Source organism: Arachis duranensis, chromosome 5 (genome assembly GCF_000817695.3).
Source record: "Arachis duranensis cultivar V14167 chromosome 5, aradu.V14167.gnm2.J7QH, whole genome shotgun sequence".
Classification (NCBI taxonomy): Eukaryota; Viridiplantae; Streptophyta; class Magnoliopsida; order Fabales; family Fabaceae; genus Arachis; species Arachis duranensis.
In genome coordinates this window covers 101,019,551-101,038,310 of record NC_029776.3, presented here as the reverse complement: position 1 = coordinate 101,038,310, position 18,760 = coordinate 101,019,551, and the positions used below count along the sequence as shown (strand labels likewise).

The 18,760-nt window shown below is 33.2% G+C and overlaps 1 protein-coding gene across 1 annotated transcript; it reads left to right on the top strand.

Moving 5' to 3' along the window:
- The first annotated feature begins 5,901 nt into the window (after positions 1–5,901).
- LOC107490935 (E3 ubiquitin protein ligase RIE1) lies at positions 5,902–18,032 on the top strand. Its single transcript, XM_016111732.3, has 6 exons — positions 5,902–5,943; positions 6,304–6,536; positions 11,487–11,606; positions 12,284–12,416; positions 12,509–12,667; positions 17,473–18,032. Exons 1-6 carry the CDS (start codon positions 5,902–5,904, stop codon positions 17,632–17,634), a joined length of 849 nt encoding a protein of 282 aa, XP_015967218.1. The 3' UTR covers positions 17,635–18,032.
- The last annotated feature ends 728 nt before the right edge of the window (positions 18,033–18,760 follow it).

Here is an 18,760-nt window from a genome sequence, read left to right as displayed (position 1 = left end):
GGTCCTGAAGTACCATATCTTAGTGCCATTGAAGCGCTAATGTATCTTGCCAATAATACACGACCCGATATATCATTTGCTATGAATTTTCTAGCAAGATATAGTTCCTCTCCAACTAGAAGACAGTTGAGTGGAATCAAACAAATCTTTCGATATCTTCATGGAACGGTTGATATGCGATTGTTTTATCCCTATGGATCCAAGTCACAACTAGTTGGCTATGCAGATGTCGGATACTTGTCTGATCCACATAAAGGGAGATCTCAAATAGAATACCTGTTCACATATGGTGGAACAGCTATATCTTGGAGGTCCACGAAACAGACGATTGCTGCAACATCCTCTAATCATGTCGAAATACTAGCGATACATGAAGCTAGTCGCGAGTATTTTTGGCTCAGGAGTTTGATCCAATATATTCTGTCATCATGTGGACTGATTGATCATAAGATAGCTCCAACTGTCTTGTTTGAAGATAATACAGCATTCATTGCTCAACTTAAAGGTGGATACATTAAAGGTGATAAAACAAAACATATTTCTCCCAAATTCTTCTTCACTCATGATCTTCAGAATCAAGGGACAATTGATGTCCAACAGATCTGCTCAAGTGATAATATGACAGATTTATTTACAAAGTCACTCCCAAAATCCTCCTTTGAAAAATTGGTACATGAGATTGGGATGCGCCGATTTCGAGACATTAAATGATGTCAGCAAGAGGAAGAGATTGTACTCTTTTTTCCTTGGTCAAGTTTTTTTCCCATTGGGTTTTTCTTGATAAGGTTTTTAATGAGGCATTCCCCATCACAAAGAATATTGTACTCTTTTTCCTTCACTAAAGTTTTTTCCCATTAGATTTTTTTCTTTAGTAAGATTTTAACGAGGCATAATCATGAATGGTCATCCAATGGGGAGTGTTGTGATAAGAATTATGATGTAGATGCCCATTCATTATGGGTGGCTCACACATTCTCAAAACTGATTACATTAAATAGGTTTAAAAGTGTAAACATTTCACCTTTATAAATATTGAAATGTAATTGTACATCGTACACTACAACAACACAATAACATATACACTTTCTCTTTCTCTACAGCAATAAAATCTTCTCTTTCTCTTTTATATTACTAATACTATTCTCTTTCTTATATACTTTATTTTAATATTATTAAATATATTAATTAGATCTATTATATTGATATAGTAATTCTAGTAAATATTACTACGAAAGTTATCTAATTATATTTTCATATTTTATAATTGTTACCTCTTCTTTATTTATTTATTTATTTATTTATTTATTTTACAACACGTTATTAGCACGAGACTCTGATCAAATTTTTAAGAAGACTCAGGTAACAAATTTTTATTATGTCGAAACTCTCTCATCTTGAATTCAATGCTCTTGATATATCTGGAAACAATTATTTATCATAGATACTAGATGCTGAAATCCATCTTGATTCAATGGATCTTGGAGATACCATTAAGGCTGAAAATAATACATTCCAGAAGGATAAAGCCAAAGCCATGATTTTTCTTCGTCGTCATCTTGACGAAGGATTGAAAAATGAATATCTTTTTTTTATTTTTAAATATCAAACTATAAGAATAATTAATAAATAAAATAGGAGAATATAAAAATTGTGTACTTGAAAAAAATCTTCGTAATTCATCATACATATCCTTATTAATAACTTTTTGAGTCTTGAACAACTATCAAATTTATTGACTACAAAAATAACTATATAAACACTTCAAGATTATTCAGTTAAATTGATTCCTTAATATAGTAGGGACAAATTCAATTAATTCAATTAATTATAGATTTGATAAAATAATTTAAAAATTAAAAAATATATTTAAAAATAAATATAAACATTTTATAAGTTATTTAACTTTTAGGACGTTCAAAAATTATAAATTTAAATTAAATAAGATATTAAAAAATTTATTATGTTGTTATTATGTGTAATAAAATTAAGATAAATATTTATAAAGTAATTATTTATAAATATTATAAAGTTTATTTATTTATTTTTTAACAGCATTTAATTTGAAGCAAATATAAAAATTTATATTTAAAGTATTTTTTATTTTTATTCATAATTCTAATAGATAAAAAATATATTTTTTTAATTTTATATTCAATTTATTAAATTATCTTTAATTTTAAGATTTTTTTTAATTATTAATGTATACTTTTATTATATCTTCTTATTGTACCACACACTATTATTTTCTCTTACTATTATTTCTATCGCACACTATTATTGCCTTATTCTCCTTTCTCATTTTCTTCTCCTCCTCACACTTTCTCTTCACCCAATCGTAATTAATTATCACCAAGTACTATTATCGCAACTTTCAATCTTGTTTATCATTTTGATCTATAATCATTTATTATGTTAACTTTTATGAGTCGTTGAAGTGTTGTTAAAAGAATTGGTTTTTATGTCTTCTGAATATTTAAATGTATAAAAACAATAGTTTTTTCTTGATGTGAATTTTAAGTTGTCTTATTATTCTATTAAAAAAATGTACCACATAAAACATTCAAAATTTTTGCTCAAATTATCAAAATTTGATGTCAGTAATCCTTGAAAATAATATTAAAATTTATTATTTTAACTAATATAATAAAAATAGTACATTATTGTAAGTTTTTAACTAATAATTATAAAATTAAGTTGCAATTTAATATAGGCCCTTAGAATAAAAGACTGTCATTACTTCTTATTTGAGTTATGCTATGTGTACACTAAAGTCCGCCACCAGTATAAAATACATGCTAGAATACAAATACACATTGAAAATAAATTAAACTACATTCGTGGCTAATTTTGGTGTATAAATAGTATTTTTGATTAAATTTTATGTTCTTTTGTACCAGAATATTATAATTTATTAAATTATTATATTATCTTTGTACTACAAAACAAAAAATAAAATTCTATATCTTTTTGCGGTTACTTATTTTACTTTTATTTTTATTATAATTTATTATATTATTATATTATTTTTGTACTATATAACAAAAACTGAAATTCTATATCTTCTTGTTGTTACTTATTTTACTTTATATTGGCTATCTAAATTAGCTTGTATAATATTTTAAAGGTTGAAACTGTTAAAAAATATATAACAAAAAATTTAGATATTTGTTGTGTTATCGGGTTATTTAAAAAAAAACTAATTCATAGGTATTATTATCCTACCATATCTTTAATGTTACACGTCAATTTAATATTTAATAAAAAAATAATATTAACCGACATAAAACTGATTAAAATTTAAAAAAACTAATTAGCAAAATATCTATGAAAATTTTTTCACTTTACTATTGATAGATACATATATATATTTTTTTTATCTTTTATATGCCAATCAAATAATCAATACTATATGCCAAACAAATAATATTTAATTAATTAATTTTTTTGACAAATCAATTTAAGAACATTTTAAGAAATAAACATATCAATATTTTAACAAATCATTGGTAGTTGCAATTTTTTTTTTGCGTCTTTTTATGCTAATCAAATAAGAATTTAAGTTTGATGTCCTATTAGTGGAAAATAGTTTTATACGTGCATCTAATCACCATCAAAGTTAAACTCATCAAATAATCAGGACTATATGCCAAATAAATAATATTGTGGAATACAAAATTAATAAATTTTTTGCTATATAATTTATTTAATTTAATTTAAAAATAAATATTTATGTACTCAAATTTTAATTCCAATACTCTATATAATCAATAATTTAGAAAATTAAAAAAATAACATCATTAAATACAAAGCAGTTTAAAAAAAATGGAGATTTAACTAAAGGGTAAATATTGATGCACTTAAAATTTAAAAAAATATTTTACATAATTAATACTTTAAAAAATTTTAAAAATAATTTTATCTTATACAAAACCATTTAAAAAATAAAAAAAATTAACAAAATAATTTATGAGAGTTCTTCGGTTCATTATTGATAGATATATAACAAATATCAGGTAAAAAAATAATAATTTTTTTAAAATTAAATTGATGAAATAAAACTTTGGATGTGAAAGATAGATTAAAAATATATAAGAATTAATACAGTTTGGTAAGTAAACTGAAGAGAAAGGAAAATGAAGGTGAAAGTTATGCGTGAAATTAATAACTGCAGTAAAACGGTATAAAATTTGCAATTGTAGTGAATGGAAGCGAGGAAAAAATGAAGGTGATACAATCACGAGACGATACAATCACGATATTAAAGGAAGGAGAATGATGACAACAGTAATAATACAGAAAAGTGCACCTAATAGTGAAAGGAGAAGCACTAAAAATTGAATAATTAGATCAACTATTGGTATAAAGTACTCACGTAAAGAATATATCCAAAATAAAACGATAAAATCGATAAAAAAATTATTTATCATCCCTAATTATTTTTTTTCTCCTTTCATACATGGCGTCCAAAATCAACATTTAGCATAGTCACTATCTAGTTCAGAAAATCACAGAAACTCATCCAAATAATTGTTACATACAGAGAAGCACATTCAGAATTGGAAAGAGAAATAAGAAAAATTGAAAACGGATAAAATTAATAAAAGGATAAATTATTGGAATAAAGAATTGAAGAAGAGGTTATGGTTCCTACAACTATTAGTGAAATACAAAATAAAAATGAGATAGAAGAACATGTGTTGCTGTTAATTGTGGAAGTTCTTTTATTTAAATAACTCCATATCGACATTATATATTGTTATAGATTTCTATTTGCCTGTTCTAATTGTAGTGAATCGGGCTACTCCTGTGTTTGTGGTACCTCCACTTGTGTAGTTGTATTAGTTGATATGGCAACTTGTTTTCTTGTCGAATCATCTCCCAATAAATTACACGTCTTCTAGTTAGGTGTTGCTGTCTTTGTTCTTCTGTCATTTTTTGTCTTCTTCGCCTAGCAGCTGTCCAAGTAGTTGATGTTGACGTGATTGTTGATTTCATGATAGCAAGATGCAGAGAAAAAAAAACGTTTGCGAGACCAAAATTGAAAGTGAAAGAGTAATTTAATTCTCTTGAGAGTTAAGTACGACTGAAGGTGGATCAGTTTTTTATTGAAAGTGGGTCAGTTTTTAAATTGAGTACGTAGTGCCGTAGTGGTAGCAGTTATTTTATTGGAAGTAAATCAGTTTTAAAATATGTCATGGGGTTGAAAGTGAATTAGTTTGATACTCTGTCGTGGGATAAATTCTTTTTTTTTGATAAAAAAATAAAAAAAATAGAGGACGGTAACAGTTTATTATATTGAATTCAGTGTTTAATGAACATAAAAAAAATAGGGGTAAAATAGGGAGAAGAAATTAGATACCAAATTTTCCTATCCCATTATATATTGGTATAGATTTGATTAAGGAGTACTCTTCTGTATGTAATATTTTTAAATATAAACAATAGACATCAAAAAAATATATAAACCGTATATTGTAATTTAATTAATTGGTATAGATTTAATTAAGAGTACACATTTATATGTAATTTTTTTAAGATAAACAATAGACATCAGAAATATTTAAACCGTGTATTGTAATTTAATTAATTTTATTATAGAATATCGATAAATTATGTTATTACTTGAAATAAAATAAATTAGTTTTAAGCTTTGTTATGGGTAAAAACAATTTTTTAAAAAAAAATAAAAAATTAAATACGTAGTAACAGTTTTTTTTTAATTAAAAGTGAGGTGGGTAAACCCTTTTCTTGAAAAAAAAAAAAAAGGGTAAAATGGAAAGAAGGAATTGGATACCAAACTCCCATATCCCCATTATATATTGGTATAGATATCTATATTTATTATTTTAACATAAATATAAATAAAATAACTAAAACTCTAAAAGGGTGATTATCTGTCCAATGTCCATATATACCGATAATAATCCACCACCGTTTCTTCCGGTTTCCTTTGACTCACCGAGTGAGCTGAAGTTCAAGATCTAACTTCTAAGCATTCCCAAAAGCCCAGCGCTTTCAACAACCGTTTCGACACTTACCAACCATTCAACGCCTCACTGACAAATCCTTTCTCCCCTAATCTCCTTTGTTCCTTTCCCCTCTTTCGGCACTTCTTCTCTCTGGAATTATAATTCAGTGACCTAGACGCGCACACTACAAATTACTTTATCTTCAATTCCGCATGGAAAGTGATTTCCCCCACAGTTCCAATTTACGCTACTTCCGCTTCGCCTAAATATATAACAATTTCACTCCCATCTCTCCCTTTCAATTTGAATTATGCTATCCGTTTTCTCTCTCTAGCCATGTCATCACAGACAACCGCCAACGCCGATCCGCCTGTGGATCTTCGGGTACGGGCTGCAGTGCCTGCTGCACGTGGTGCTGGTGTGGCTCGAGTACCGCCGCCGGAACCAAAGGAATTCGCGGCGTCAGCGAAGGACGAGTGGCATAGAAAGCGAGGATGTTGATAGCTTTGAGGATGCCAACGATAGTGACGATGATGATGTTGGTGATGGAAACTCTTCTCACTCCGGGTATGTTTAATTCGTTTGAATTTTATTTCACCGTTGAGGTTTGATTTTGACTTTAGTAGCAATATTAAACTGATTTTTTTATTGATTGGAATTTTCTTTTATTAAGATGTTTGTGTGCTAGTTTTGATTCCGTAAATTGAGATGCAAGGACCTTTTGGGGGAACATGAAAAAGACATAAGCTTTGGAGAAATTAGAGCTTGTGTTGTATATGATGGTTCGGGAATGAGCTAGTGGAATCACGTTTTTGAGAATTTAGTTTATTTTGATGGTATTCTAATTCGACATGGAAATGAGAGAGAACAGGCAAGGCACATGTTGGTGTAGTACTTTAGTTGATTTGTTCACTTGCCAAGCTTTTCTACTGGTCAATCTAGTTAAATTTTGGGGTTACGATCAAGCTCATGAAGTAGGTATAAGTATGTTATGCTTTGGAATTAAGATAGCCAGATATGTAGTTCACGTGAATGACTTAGTGTGTATTTGAATTGAGGTTTGCACATGAGAGTTTGAATCAAATTGATCTTTCAATTTTGATTTTGATGAAAAATAAGTGTTAACATTTTATTTTAGATGAAAAATAAATATTTGGATTACATCACTCAAAATTATTTTTAGATGAAAAATTTCTGAAAATGACAAATTTAAATAACTCTTTTTATATTATCTTAACATTTTATTTTAGATATTTAAATAAATCTTGTTAATCAATTTATACGTCCTATTTGTTTTTGTCTTTTGAGATTCATTGTTATTCATTATTCTATTAGGGGAAAAAAATATAAATTTTAGATATATATACATAAAGATGTCTAATCAAACATATTATATTATCTTTCTCTTAAATTTTATATATATACATGAGAATGTTAGTTTTGTAATTTTTCAGTACTCTGTTCTAGTACTTTTTTACATAGTACTTTTTTATGTATTACTCTGAATACTCTTTTTAGTACTCGTTTGGGTTATAATTTTTCACTACTTATAATTCTATTATTATTATTTATGGTTAGTTTTTTTAATTTAATTTGCTCTTTCTAATGGATCAATAATTCATATTATAAAAGAAAATAATAATAAACATAGTATACAAGAACCACATCTATAAAATTGTACAAAGCTAAAATAAAATGTTCCATACAAAAAAGAAACAAAGAACTGTAAATTGATAGAAGAAGAGGACTCATATACAAGAAACCATAAGAACTCCACAAAAAAGACAATAACATGCATGGGACATCAAAGCACTAAAAAAACAATAAAAAAAGGAAAAAAGGAACAACATTCATCATATAAACAAAAGAAATACAATAAAAAATAAGTAAAAATCAAGACATGAAAGAAAGCATGATAAAAAATTTTGAAATATTTACCTTAGTGACTGAAACAAATATGAGAGTTCTTGATGGAAAAAAATATTGGAACCACAGATACCACGCAAAAACCAGATGTAAAGTAAGATTGTTCTTTATGCCTCTTTTTAAAGAAGGGAATGAAAGGCAATATTGGTAGAAAGGAAATAAATTTTCTCAATCAATAGTTCAAAGGTAACAAGTAAGCAAAAGCCAAAACTTTTTGTTTCACCTGAACGTACAAAATAACATTGTGTTCAGAGGAAAAAAGGTAGTCAAACAAAAAAATGAAGCCTTCGAGAAACTTGGACTTGCTTTTCTATGTTTTAAACACCAAACCAAACACACTTAGCAATACAGAGTACAGACACGTGTGATCAAGTGACTGGATAGGGACAAATGGATTTGCTGCTAGAGATAGTGTGACGTGATTAGTTTGGTTGATCAAGATTAGTTACGGGGCCATGAATAGTGAATTGAACGGGTTTCAATGGAGGTGGGCAGAGTAAGTAATTTTCTATCATGATAATGTGGAGAAAAAAGTGGTGCATAGCAACCTTTCATTGGTTAGAGTCATTTATGAAAAATTTATTTAATATCTTGGTGTTTTAACCTATGAACGGCATCTATTTTTGTGAAATTTATCCTTTATATTCATGGCTTCATAGTTTCTATGAATATTTGACTATTTGTTACGTGTGTTTTTTTTTAAGCCTACACCTAGTTGCATTTGATGAAAGTGAAGTTGGCAAAAATTCACCATACTTGTGATCTACCATAACACATGCATGTGATATGTCAGCACATCTTCTTGTTTTTGTTATATATGGTTTGGCGTGAGAAGATACATGTCAACACTAGCCACTAGCCACCTACACCAATTCAGGCAGGGTATGCAGCTGATGCCATTAGATACATACTTTATGTAGAGCCCCATTTCATTAGCTTGTGTATGTTGTTGTTCAACAATGCCTTTTTGACGATGAGTACATGAGCAAATAAATCTATGAATAATGCCTAAATCTTACGGTAGGTAAGTGGGCAAACCCACCCACCCCGGCAAAGAATGAGAGGGAATAGAATAGAAAAGATGAACAGAAAAGAAATATGTATGAAGTTTTGAATAAATGTAATTTGTTTGATGGAGTGCAAAGCAACCATGGCCTAAAATGCATTTGAAAATGCCAACTGTTAATTCTTTTTTTGTTCGATAAATAAGGATAAAGTTTTAGTAAAGAAGCCTGTATACAACAACAGAAACAACAGCAGTAGCCTTGTCCTACTAGGTGGGGTCGACTACATGAATCAAATGACGCTATTGAGCTCTATCATATATCATGTCAATAGAAAGACTTTACATGTAGATCTCGTTTGACCACCTCATGAATGATCCTCTTAGATCTTCCTCTGCCTTTCACTCGTTATCCATCTTCCATCTCATCCACCCTCCTGATTGGGTGTTCTGTCGGTCTTCTTCTCACATGTTCGAACCACCTGAGACACGATTCTACAATCTTTTCCACAATAAATGTTACTCCAACTCCCTCTTTCTTATATCTTTATTTTTTATTCTATCCAATCAAGTATGATCACTCATCCATCTCAATATCTTCATCTCTGCCACACTTAACTTATGTTCGTACTTCCCTTTGACCACCTAACACTCTGTATCATAAAGCATAGCCGGTCTGATAGCCGTGTGATAGAATTTACCTTTAAGTTTTAAAGATATTTTTTTGTCACATAAAAACCAGACGCGTTCAGCCATTTTGACCAACCTGCTTGGATTCTATGATTTACATCCTGTTCAATCTCTTCATTATCCTGTATGATGCATCCAAGATACTTAAAACTCTTAACTTTCCGTAGGATGTTATCTCCAATCTTCATCTCTATATTAAGATTTTTCCTTCGCAGGCCGAATTTACATTCCATATATTCCATCTTGCTCCGGCTTATGCTCAACCCATACACTTTTAGAGCTTCTCTCCATAACTCCAACTTTTTATTTAGGTCTTCCGTTGACATTCCCATAAGGACGATATCATCGGCAAAAAGCATGCACCACGGTACAGGCTCTTGGATATGCTCTGTGAGTACTTCCAAGATTAATGTGAAAATGTATGGACTTAAGGATGATCCCTGATGTAATCCTATACCAATAGGAAATTCCTCTGTCACACCACCTTGAATCTTCACACTAGTTGTACTCCCATCATACATGTCTTTAATTGCACGAATATATACGATCCTTACTCTCTTCTTTTCTAAAACTTTCCATAAGACCTCTCTTGGCACTCTATTGTATGCTTTTTTCAAGTCAATAAACACCATATGTAGATCTTTTTTATTACTACGATACCTCTCTATCATCCTTCTTAGTAGGTATATCGCTTCAGTGTTAAGAAGCATGTATAGTATTGATAAAAAGGAACATGCAATTAATCCCCTTGGATTTATCCTATGTATACAGTTTATACCCCAAACATCCAACATCTGTAATTCAATCCTCTCCCATGAAAATCCACTATTGTGTTTCACATGACCACTTGAAAATGTAAAATTTCCCCTTGAGAAAAACAATCTAAAGCACACGTGATGTCTTACCCATTTTTCTTCATGGCAAAACTATGTTTGTAAAACTAGAAAGTAAACACTGGCCTTGCCTAAACGACAAACCAAACAGATCCATAGTTGTTTTATTACAAGATTGCAGCCTGATTGCATATTCGCAATAGACATTTGACAACCTCCTGATGAGGGTGTACTAATATACACTTATTGTCTTATTCATAATCTGCATGGTTTATAGGATGTGGGGTTTGCTAAGTACATTTATGCTGTGACGTAACTGTTGAAGCTGGAGCTGATATAGGAGTCCTTGCCAGTTGTTTTATTTTGTAGAGTAACTGAAGTGTGAAATGAAGTGACATCCTTGTCTGTTTGAATTAACAGCAGCATATGATTGATTGAGAGGGGATCCATATGTTAATGGATTTTCACTGTTTTTGATCATGTGCAATGTTATTAAAATATATTTGGATTTTACAATGACTTTTGGTTTGTTTATTATTACTTACATATGATATATGATAGGATGAGTGTAATTATTGTCTGGTTGATCAAAGATAAATTTCTTCAATTTTAAATATAGGAGTGCAATACATTTTCAATAGTTTCTTATGCAAACCATTGGAGCACGACATCAGAAAAGTTAGCTATTGTGATTGGAGTGTCCAAGACCTTATAAACCTCCCATCGGAATCCCATACTTGGCTCAAGTCCCATACCTTGCAGTTGAATCCTAACATTTTCCCTCTTATATTAGGTTAATTAGTATTTGCATAGATTTCAGGTCTATGTTGTACCAGCATTAATTAATTGACATGTGATGGTAAAACTACTAACTATGCTGCAGAAGGATTTAACATGCTAGAGTAAACCTCCAAGGTTTCTTGGCATTGTGTAGACATGGCATTGATTGTATTACTGTAGTATTGGTTGTTGAATAAGAATCTGTCTTATTGATATTATCATTTACTTGTTTGGATTGCATTAGGTAATTAAGATTTTCAGATATTTTGTTTATCTTCAAAGCAGATTCACAAAACGATGTGAGTCGTTTAATACGGGGATTTCATTCCTTTGGTGGATAGTGGGCTTTTACTGGGTTGTCTCTGGTGGTGATATACTTCTGCAAGATGCCCCACGCTTATACTGGTGAGTCTTGTTTGGTAACTTTTTGAGTAAGAATAATATTTTTATACTCGTTCTATTGTCTTGATATTCTATAATTTCTATCTACTAAAATTCAATGGTTTGATATTCTCATATGATTAACATGTGGATTCACAGACATACAAGTGATAAATAAGATTTTTTTGTTTTTATTTTATGCTTAACACATTACTTCTATGTGCCAAGAGATATATTTTAATCTGAAATGCAGATAGAAGAACCTGGTTTTTATTAAAGATTTGTGGGAAAAATCCTTTGTGGTATATTAGGAATCAGTTATTCCTTTTGATATTGATTTGTGATTTTTAATATAGTCATTAAACCTTGACAAGTTAAACAAGGTCAAATGGATATTGTTCACTTCTCTGGAGGGATTTCTATTTTCTGCTGTGCATATATTCAATTTGGTCCTCCATTTATTAAACTATCAATTATGGTCTGATGTGGGGCTTAAAAGGATGAAACTAATGACATGGCATTAACTACCGTTTACCTACCAATTTGATGCTGCTAATACAGGGAAGTTAATCAATTTCTGTTCCTTTGGAGGACTGAAAGGAACTTCTCCGTTAGTTCTTTCTATTTCATAGACTGCGTGATGAATTCTGCGTAGGTTGTTCATAATGATGTAAGGATATATTTGTTTTTGAATTTTACAGGTTGGCTGTTGTGTTTTTGGCATTTGACGTCTTCTTTGCTATCTTTTGTGTTGTTTTGGCATGCTTAATTGGCATTGCCCTCTGTTGTTGTTTGCCTTGCATCATTGCTATTCTCTATGCTGTTGCAGGACAGGTATGAACAAAATTCTTTGACACTGACTGGCAGAAAATTTTAAACTTGTGTGTGTTCTAATTTTTCTCATGGTCTTATTTTGGGAAACATAGGAAGGTGCGTCAGAGGCAGATCTCAGTATAATTCCAAAATACAGATTTGAAATTTTAAGCGATGAGGAAAAGCCTACTGGGGGAGCTGGGAGAATGGTTCCCATTGAAACCAGTAGTGGATATGTTGCAAACGAACGGACACTTTTGCCAGAGGATGCGGTATGTTTACTAAAACACTATTATTAATTCATATTTGTCTTGTGTAGTTCAGATTATGACCTGTGAAAAAGAAATGGAGGGTTCTATAAGTTCTTTTATGTTTATGAATATGCATAAAGATCTTTGCATAAGTGCTATGTTTTTATGTCAGTTTGATTACCTGAAAAGGAGAAAATCAATAAATTATATGTCCTCATTTGAATGCTGACTTTGGAATTGCCAAGATCATATAGTAGGTTCGAAATCTTATTTCATTTTGATTTTTTTGAGGGGAATATGTAGTTGTGTATTCCCCTTCAATGAATTTACTAAGAGTTTTGAGAGGAGAGAATTCAGAAAGACAGAAGTTTAAGAAATGTGTAATGTGTATTATGACTGAGTTTATGTAAGGTTCTCTGGTATCACCGAAGGTAGAAGAGGATTCGGATAGAGAGAGTGTAGAAAAGCAGTAGTATGAATAGTCATGAATAACAAGAATAGAAGTACTGTGAGGAATCACTGGAGAGGAAGTATCAATGTGATAGTCCCAAACCAGTGAATGAGTATACTGAGTAAGGGTGTATGACTGTAACAGAAATGATGTTTGGCATTCAAGAGGCCAATTCTCTCCACAATTCTCACTTTAGTCTTTTCCTACCTAAAACCAACGCTCCTCACTTCCTATTTATATCTCTCTCCTGTAACTAACTCCCTAAATTCACACAGCCTTTCTTATTACTCTCCTCCTATATGTATATTTAAAAGGAGTAATTTCTCTGTTGCCGCTGAACTTCTTGGCTGTCGGGGTTTGTCACAGTTTAGCACTGAGCTATGCTTAAATACAAGGATGTAAATAATCCTTTCTATCTATAGTTAGTTGTGACAGCTATTAGGTAGTTAGTCTGTCCTATTCTAGCTGGCTCAGCGGTAATAACTAACAGCATCTAATATCTTCTCTTTAGGCTTTACTATCACTTATATAACTCACTCTTATGGCCCCTGAAATTGGGCTTTCAACATCTCCAAAAATCTGTTACAAGTAGTTTATCACTTAAGCTCAAAAACTTTGCTTTAGACACTGCCTTCCATTACTCTCTCTCTCACAAAGAATATTAAATTTCATGTGTTTTGTCCTATTGTGCAAAAACGGAATGTGTGCTAACATAATAGCACTGAGATTATCACAATACACAACCAGCCTTGTAGCAGGAACACTAAAGACGGAATCCATATCAATTCTGTGGTGAGATTAACCATACTCCTGTATTTTGCCTAGGTACTCGATCCTGCCACTGTCGTTTGCTTCCAGGATCACCACAAAAATAATGTTTGGTCCTCAGTATACTCATGCACCAGATGCTGACCTCCTACCAATCATATTGTTGCCTAATCTGCATCGCAATACCTTCTTAAATTCAGATGTTTGAGATCTATCCCTGATCTAAGTGTAATGCCTGGACCTCAAGTGCCAACTAGGTATCTCAAAATCCTATTCACTTCCAATGGTTTTCCTGTGACAAGCTTTGTTCATACTAAAAAGATATCTTAGACCTAGTGACTGTCTCGTATTGTAAGGGACCCACAATAGACCCATATAGGGTGGGATCACTGCCATTATGAGACAATTTGAGGCTTGAAGCCATTAGTGTGGAAATATCCTTTGCCTTTTCCGTGTTGCTCCTTTGGATAGGTCGCCAAAATGTACTTCTGCCGGGACAGAAATAGTCAGCCATCTTGGAGACTTTAAACTTCAATTCCCCAAAAGTAGTGTAGGGCATTTGAATCATTGAGTACAAAAATTGTTGTACAAAGTAGCAATGAGCCTTTGATTGTCAGAGGGAGAGGAGCCATTGATGATTATATATCATCCATGTACACTAGGATGCAAGTGACATGAGAGGGAGAGGTCACATGTAGCACTATTGAACCCCAAATTCCTTCGAGAAGCTTTGAGTGTCTCAAACTATGCCTAAGGAGCCTATTTTAACCCAGAAAAGTTCATTTAGAAAAGTGTAAAGCAAATTCATTTATTTTTTATTTTTTTACTTTTTATGTTTTAGAAAAGCGAAGCAAACACAACCAAAGACCTTAAACTGTGAGTAATCCAGCTTCTTGTTAAACAATCACGCAGGAGAGGGGCATTGTCGTGTGCAGGGTGGCAGTCTAGTTATTGTGTGTGCTAGTAATGGCCACAGGCTCATCGTAAAATGGTAGAGGCTTTAGGGCATGTACTAGCTAAGTGAAGGTAGTTTGTTACATACCTTGGAGTTGTAACAGAGGAAGGAGAACCTTCTTAGGGTTCCATTACTAAGAGAGGGAAATATACCTATGACATATAGCTAGAGCAGAAGGGAAAAGAGAGTGAAAGAGACTAAGGAGGAGCCTATTGACGTAACAGAATTACCACATGGCGAGGATAGTGGGAAACGTGTAAGATCCAATCATTCTGATAGTGATGAGATATGAAAGAGGGGATATAAAACTTCGATTGGTTATTAAATACATAAAAGACAATATTTTTTACTTGTTTGGTAAGTAAGTACATAAAAGAACATACAAATATGTCATATCAATATGACAATATTACCCTTATGCAAACCACCACCACCACTTCATCACTACCATCTCAACCCAAATCACCACCGTTAAAAACTCTTAGCCTAATCTCAAATTCACTCAAACAAATTAAAACAACACAAATCATTCTAAAAAACATTAATCAATAAATTAATAAAAATATATAAATATATTTTTATTATTTTTAAAGAAAAAGAAAACCAGAACTAGAGGGAGCAGCGACAGGGAAGAAAGGAGGAGGTGGAGGAAGACGACGTCAGGAAGAGAGGAAGAGGTGGAGGAAGATGACATCAGGAAGAGTAGCTAAGCTAGAGGAAGATGACATCAGGAGGCAGTTGCGGAGGCTCAGCCAGATCGAGAGAGGGAGAGGGAGGCACAACACATCTGGAAGGTTGGAGTGAAGGCAGATCAAGAAAGGGAAGGCAACATATCTGGAAGGCGAAGGCAGACTAAGGTGAAAAGAAGAGAGGAGGTGAAGATGGAGTAAAGGCAGCAACGACGAAGGCGAAGAGGAGCGGTGACAGTATAGGCATAAGGGAGAAAGGGAGGAGGTGGGAGTGAGGGAGAGGGGAGAAGAACAAACTGGAAATATAGGGACAAATGTGGAAGGACACTGAAACATCTATTTTGTATGCATTGTGTGTTAGCATGTCTATAAAAGTTTTGTCTCAGCAAACAAACAGTGGACATGTGCCACAGTGTCCATGACTTTGCCAAACATGGATACTATCGAACACTACCTAAGGATTTTAGTGTGGATGAAGGAGGGGCTAAAACTGGGAGTGGGGGTAACTGAGCTGAAGCTGCTGGGGCTAAAACTAGTGTGACGGTGGGCCATAAAGCTCATGGGGTATGGAAATTGTCTAATGAGGAATGGGTTGAGATGCAGAAGAAAAGGTTGTGCTTTAGCTGCAGTGACAAATGGGGCCCATAATGCACTTGCCAACTCAAGACACCATCATGTTTTTATTGTTGGGAGAAGGAGAGGAGAGGCAATTGGAGGAGGAAGAGGAAGACTTGGGACCTGTGTTAAAGGAGATGGATGTTAAAGAAATGATGCTTCACTTTTCCTCTTATAATATTGACGATTAACCACAATTTGGGGCAGGTGGTACTAGTTCTAGTAGATTCAGGGGATGAAGCTAGCTTCATTCCCACAAGGTAGCAAAGAAGTTTTATGTTACCATGAGAATGTTAAGACTTTTTAGAGTGGAATTAGGGCATGGTTCCATAGAGAAAGGGGGTAGGCAGATGTGAAGATGTGGTGGTGATGGTGCAGGGAATCCCAACCCAACAATTTTTTTGTTGAGTTAGTGGAGGTTGGAACTATTTCAACATACTGGTTGGGTGGCAAGTTTGGGGAAATATGAAGGGGAACATACATAGATGATAGATGGCTCTTAAGTGATGGAGGGAAGGAGTTTTCATTGGAACGGAGATCCCACCTAGAGTAGGAGTAAGGCTATGTGGAAAGCAGCTCTGAGTGCCCTTAAAATCCAAGAGAGCTATCTTATAACATCATTTCAGACTCAAGTTCTCGATGATGAAGCCCTGATTCTGTTGCATTAAGTGCAGCAGCTACTGCAGCTATTGGATGACTTATTCCAAGTCCCGGATGGACTCCTTCCAACCCATGAGCATGGCCATGCTATCGTTCTTGAAGAGGGTGTCAATATTCCTCGTATTTGGCCATATAGGTAACCCCTGCCATCCGAAAAAATGAGATAGAAAAGATAGTTGATGAGATGCTAAAATCTGTGTTATAAGGGCTAGTACAAGTCCTTTTTAGACCTGTTATTTTAGTTAAAGAAAAATGATTGTAGATGGAGGTTCAGTTGATGACAGGGCTTTGAACAAAATCACAATATTGGAGTTTCTAATTCTGGTTATTTGTGAATTGTTGGATTAGATTGGTGGGGCTCAAATTTTCTCCAACCTAGATTTAAAATCTGGATATCATCATATTTGAATGAACGAAGAACACACTCCAAAGACGAAATTTCGGACTCATGAGGGGCAGTATTAATTCTGAGCCCTGATGAACATGGTGCTAAGAGGAACTTTGTTGAAGATGTTGGCCTGAACTCTTCGATTTTTACGTTTACCATACCATAAATTGTCTGTGTGGAAAAAAAGAAAAATCGCCTAACATAGAATTGAGCATTTCATTCATCAATATAAAAACACATAGTCTGCTAGGTTTAACACTATTTTCAGTTGAGTTTATTTATGCTTGTTTTGTTTTCCAGGAATGTTGCATATGCCTTTGTCCTTACGAGGATGGAACAGAGCTCCATGCTCTTCCGTGCAATCATCATTTTCATTCTTTATGCATAGTGAAATGGCTAAAGATGAATGCAACTTGTCCTCTTTGCAAGTACAATATTCTCAAAGGAAATGAACAAGTGTGATGAAAAGTAAAAGCCCTACTCAGTGTTTCCACGGCTGTTGTCTATATGTATACATAATTGCCGGAGAAGAAATCGTTGACCTCCCCCGTTGCGCGGCTGTGATCATTGTTCTGGTGTAATGGTTCTGTAAAGGTTTTTGAAAGCACAGCAATGTAGGGCATTTATATATGTATAAGCTAGCAAATTTGGTGAATCTAGTGTCATCTGTTAGGTCATTTGAAAGTTGTCCTCTGTCTAATTTGTTCGTATGGGAGCAATGGAAATGAGGCGGTACTTTGAAGTTATCCTTAGTGTATCTTGTGGAACGTTGGTTAGTTTTCTGGCAAAAGAATCCTTCATTTGCTACAGGTTGTGAATAACGTCTTCACTGCATTAAGAAATTAAGTTATTTTATCTTATTGAAGTTTTTATCATCAATGCATGGGATGGTCTATTTTTTTTTAATTAAAAGAAGAGTACATGAAGGTTTAACATATTCATATAGAAACGCAAGGGAAAGACAACGTATATGAAAGTGACACTATTCAAATAAGAGTGGTTTATCACTTTCTTAAGTAGGCAAAAAAAATTTATACCAACAAAATATTGTTTTTGCCAACTCCCAACCAAGATACGCATACATACGCTAAAATACAATGTCTGATTTGCCCTTTGTGGTGGAGAGCGAAGTAACCCGTGCCTATCCCGTTGGATTGAAACTACCTCTCTCTCTCTCTCTCTCTCTCTCTCAATGTTGCGTCATTGTTCAAAAAAGAATTCAAAAGCTTTTAATGTTAATTGCCGACCCTAAACCGTCTGAAATCACAACTAATCACCTTTGCTTCCTCCGGGTCGTGTAGACATTGATCGGAGTTTGGTTTGACTTTCCCGTTTTCGCATTGCTGTCAAGTTTTCTGTGATACTGTCCACGGGCCGTAAGAGAGTTTGTTGAAGGATCCCACGGGGCTGTGAAAGTATCTTTGTTGCTGTTGCCAACTGGTCGGTGAAGTGTCCACGGGATTTGCTGTGTGGGTGTCCACGGCCTGCGAGAAAACTTCGTTGATGGAATACACGGGCCGTGAATAAGGGGTCAAGCATCAACATTGTCCGTGCAAGAGCTTCTGCGACTGGAAGATTGTTGGTGGTT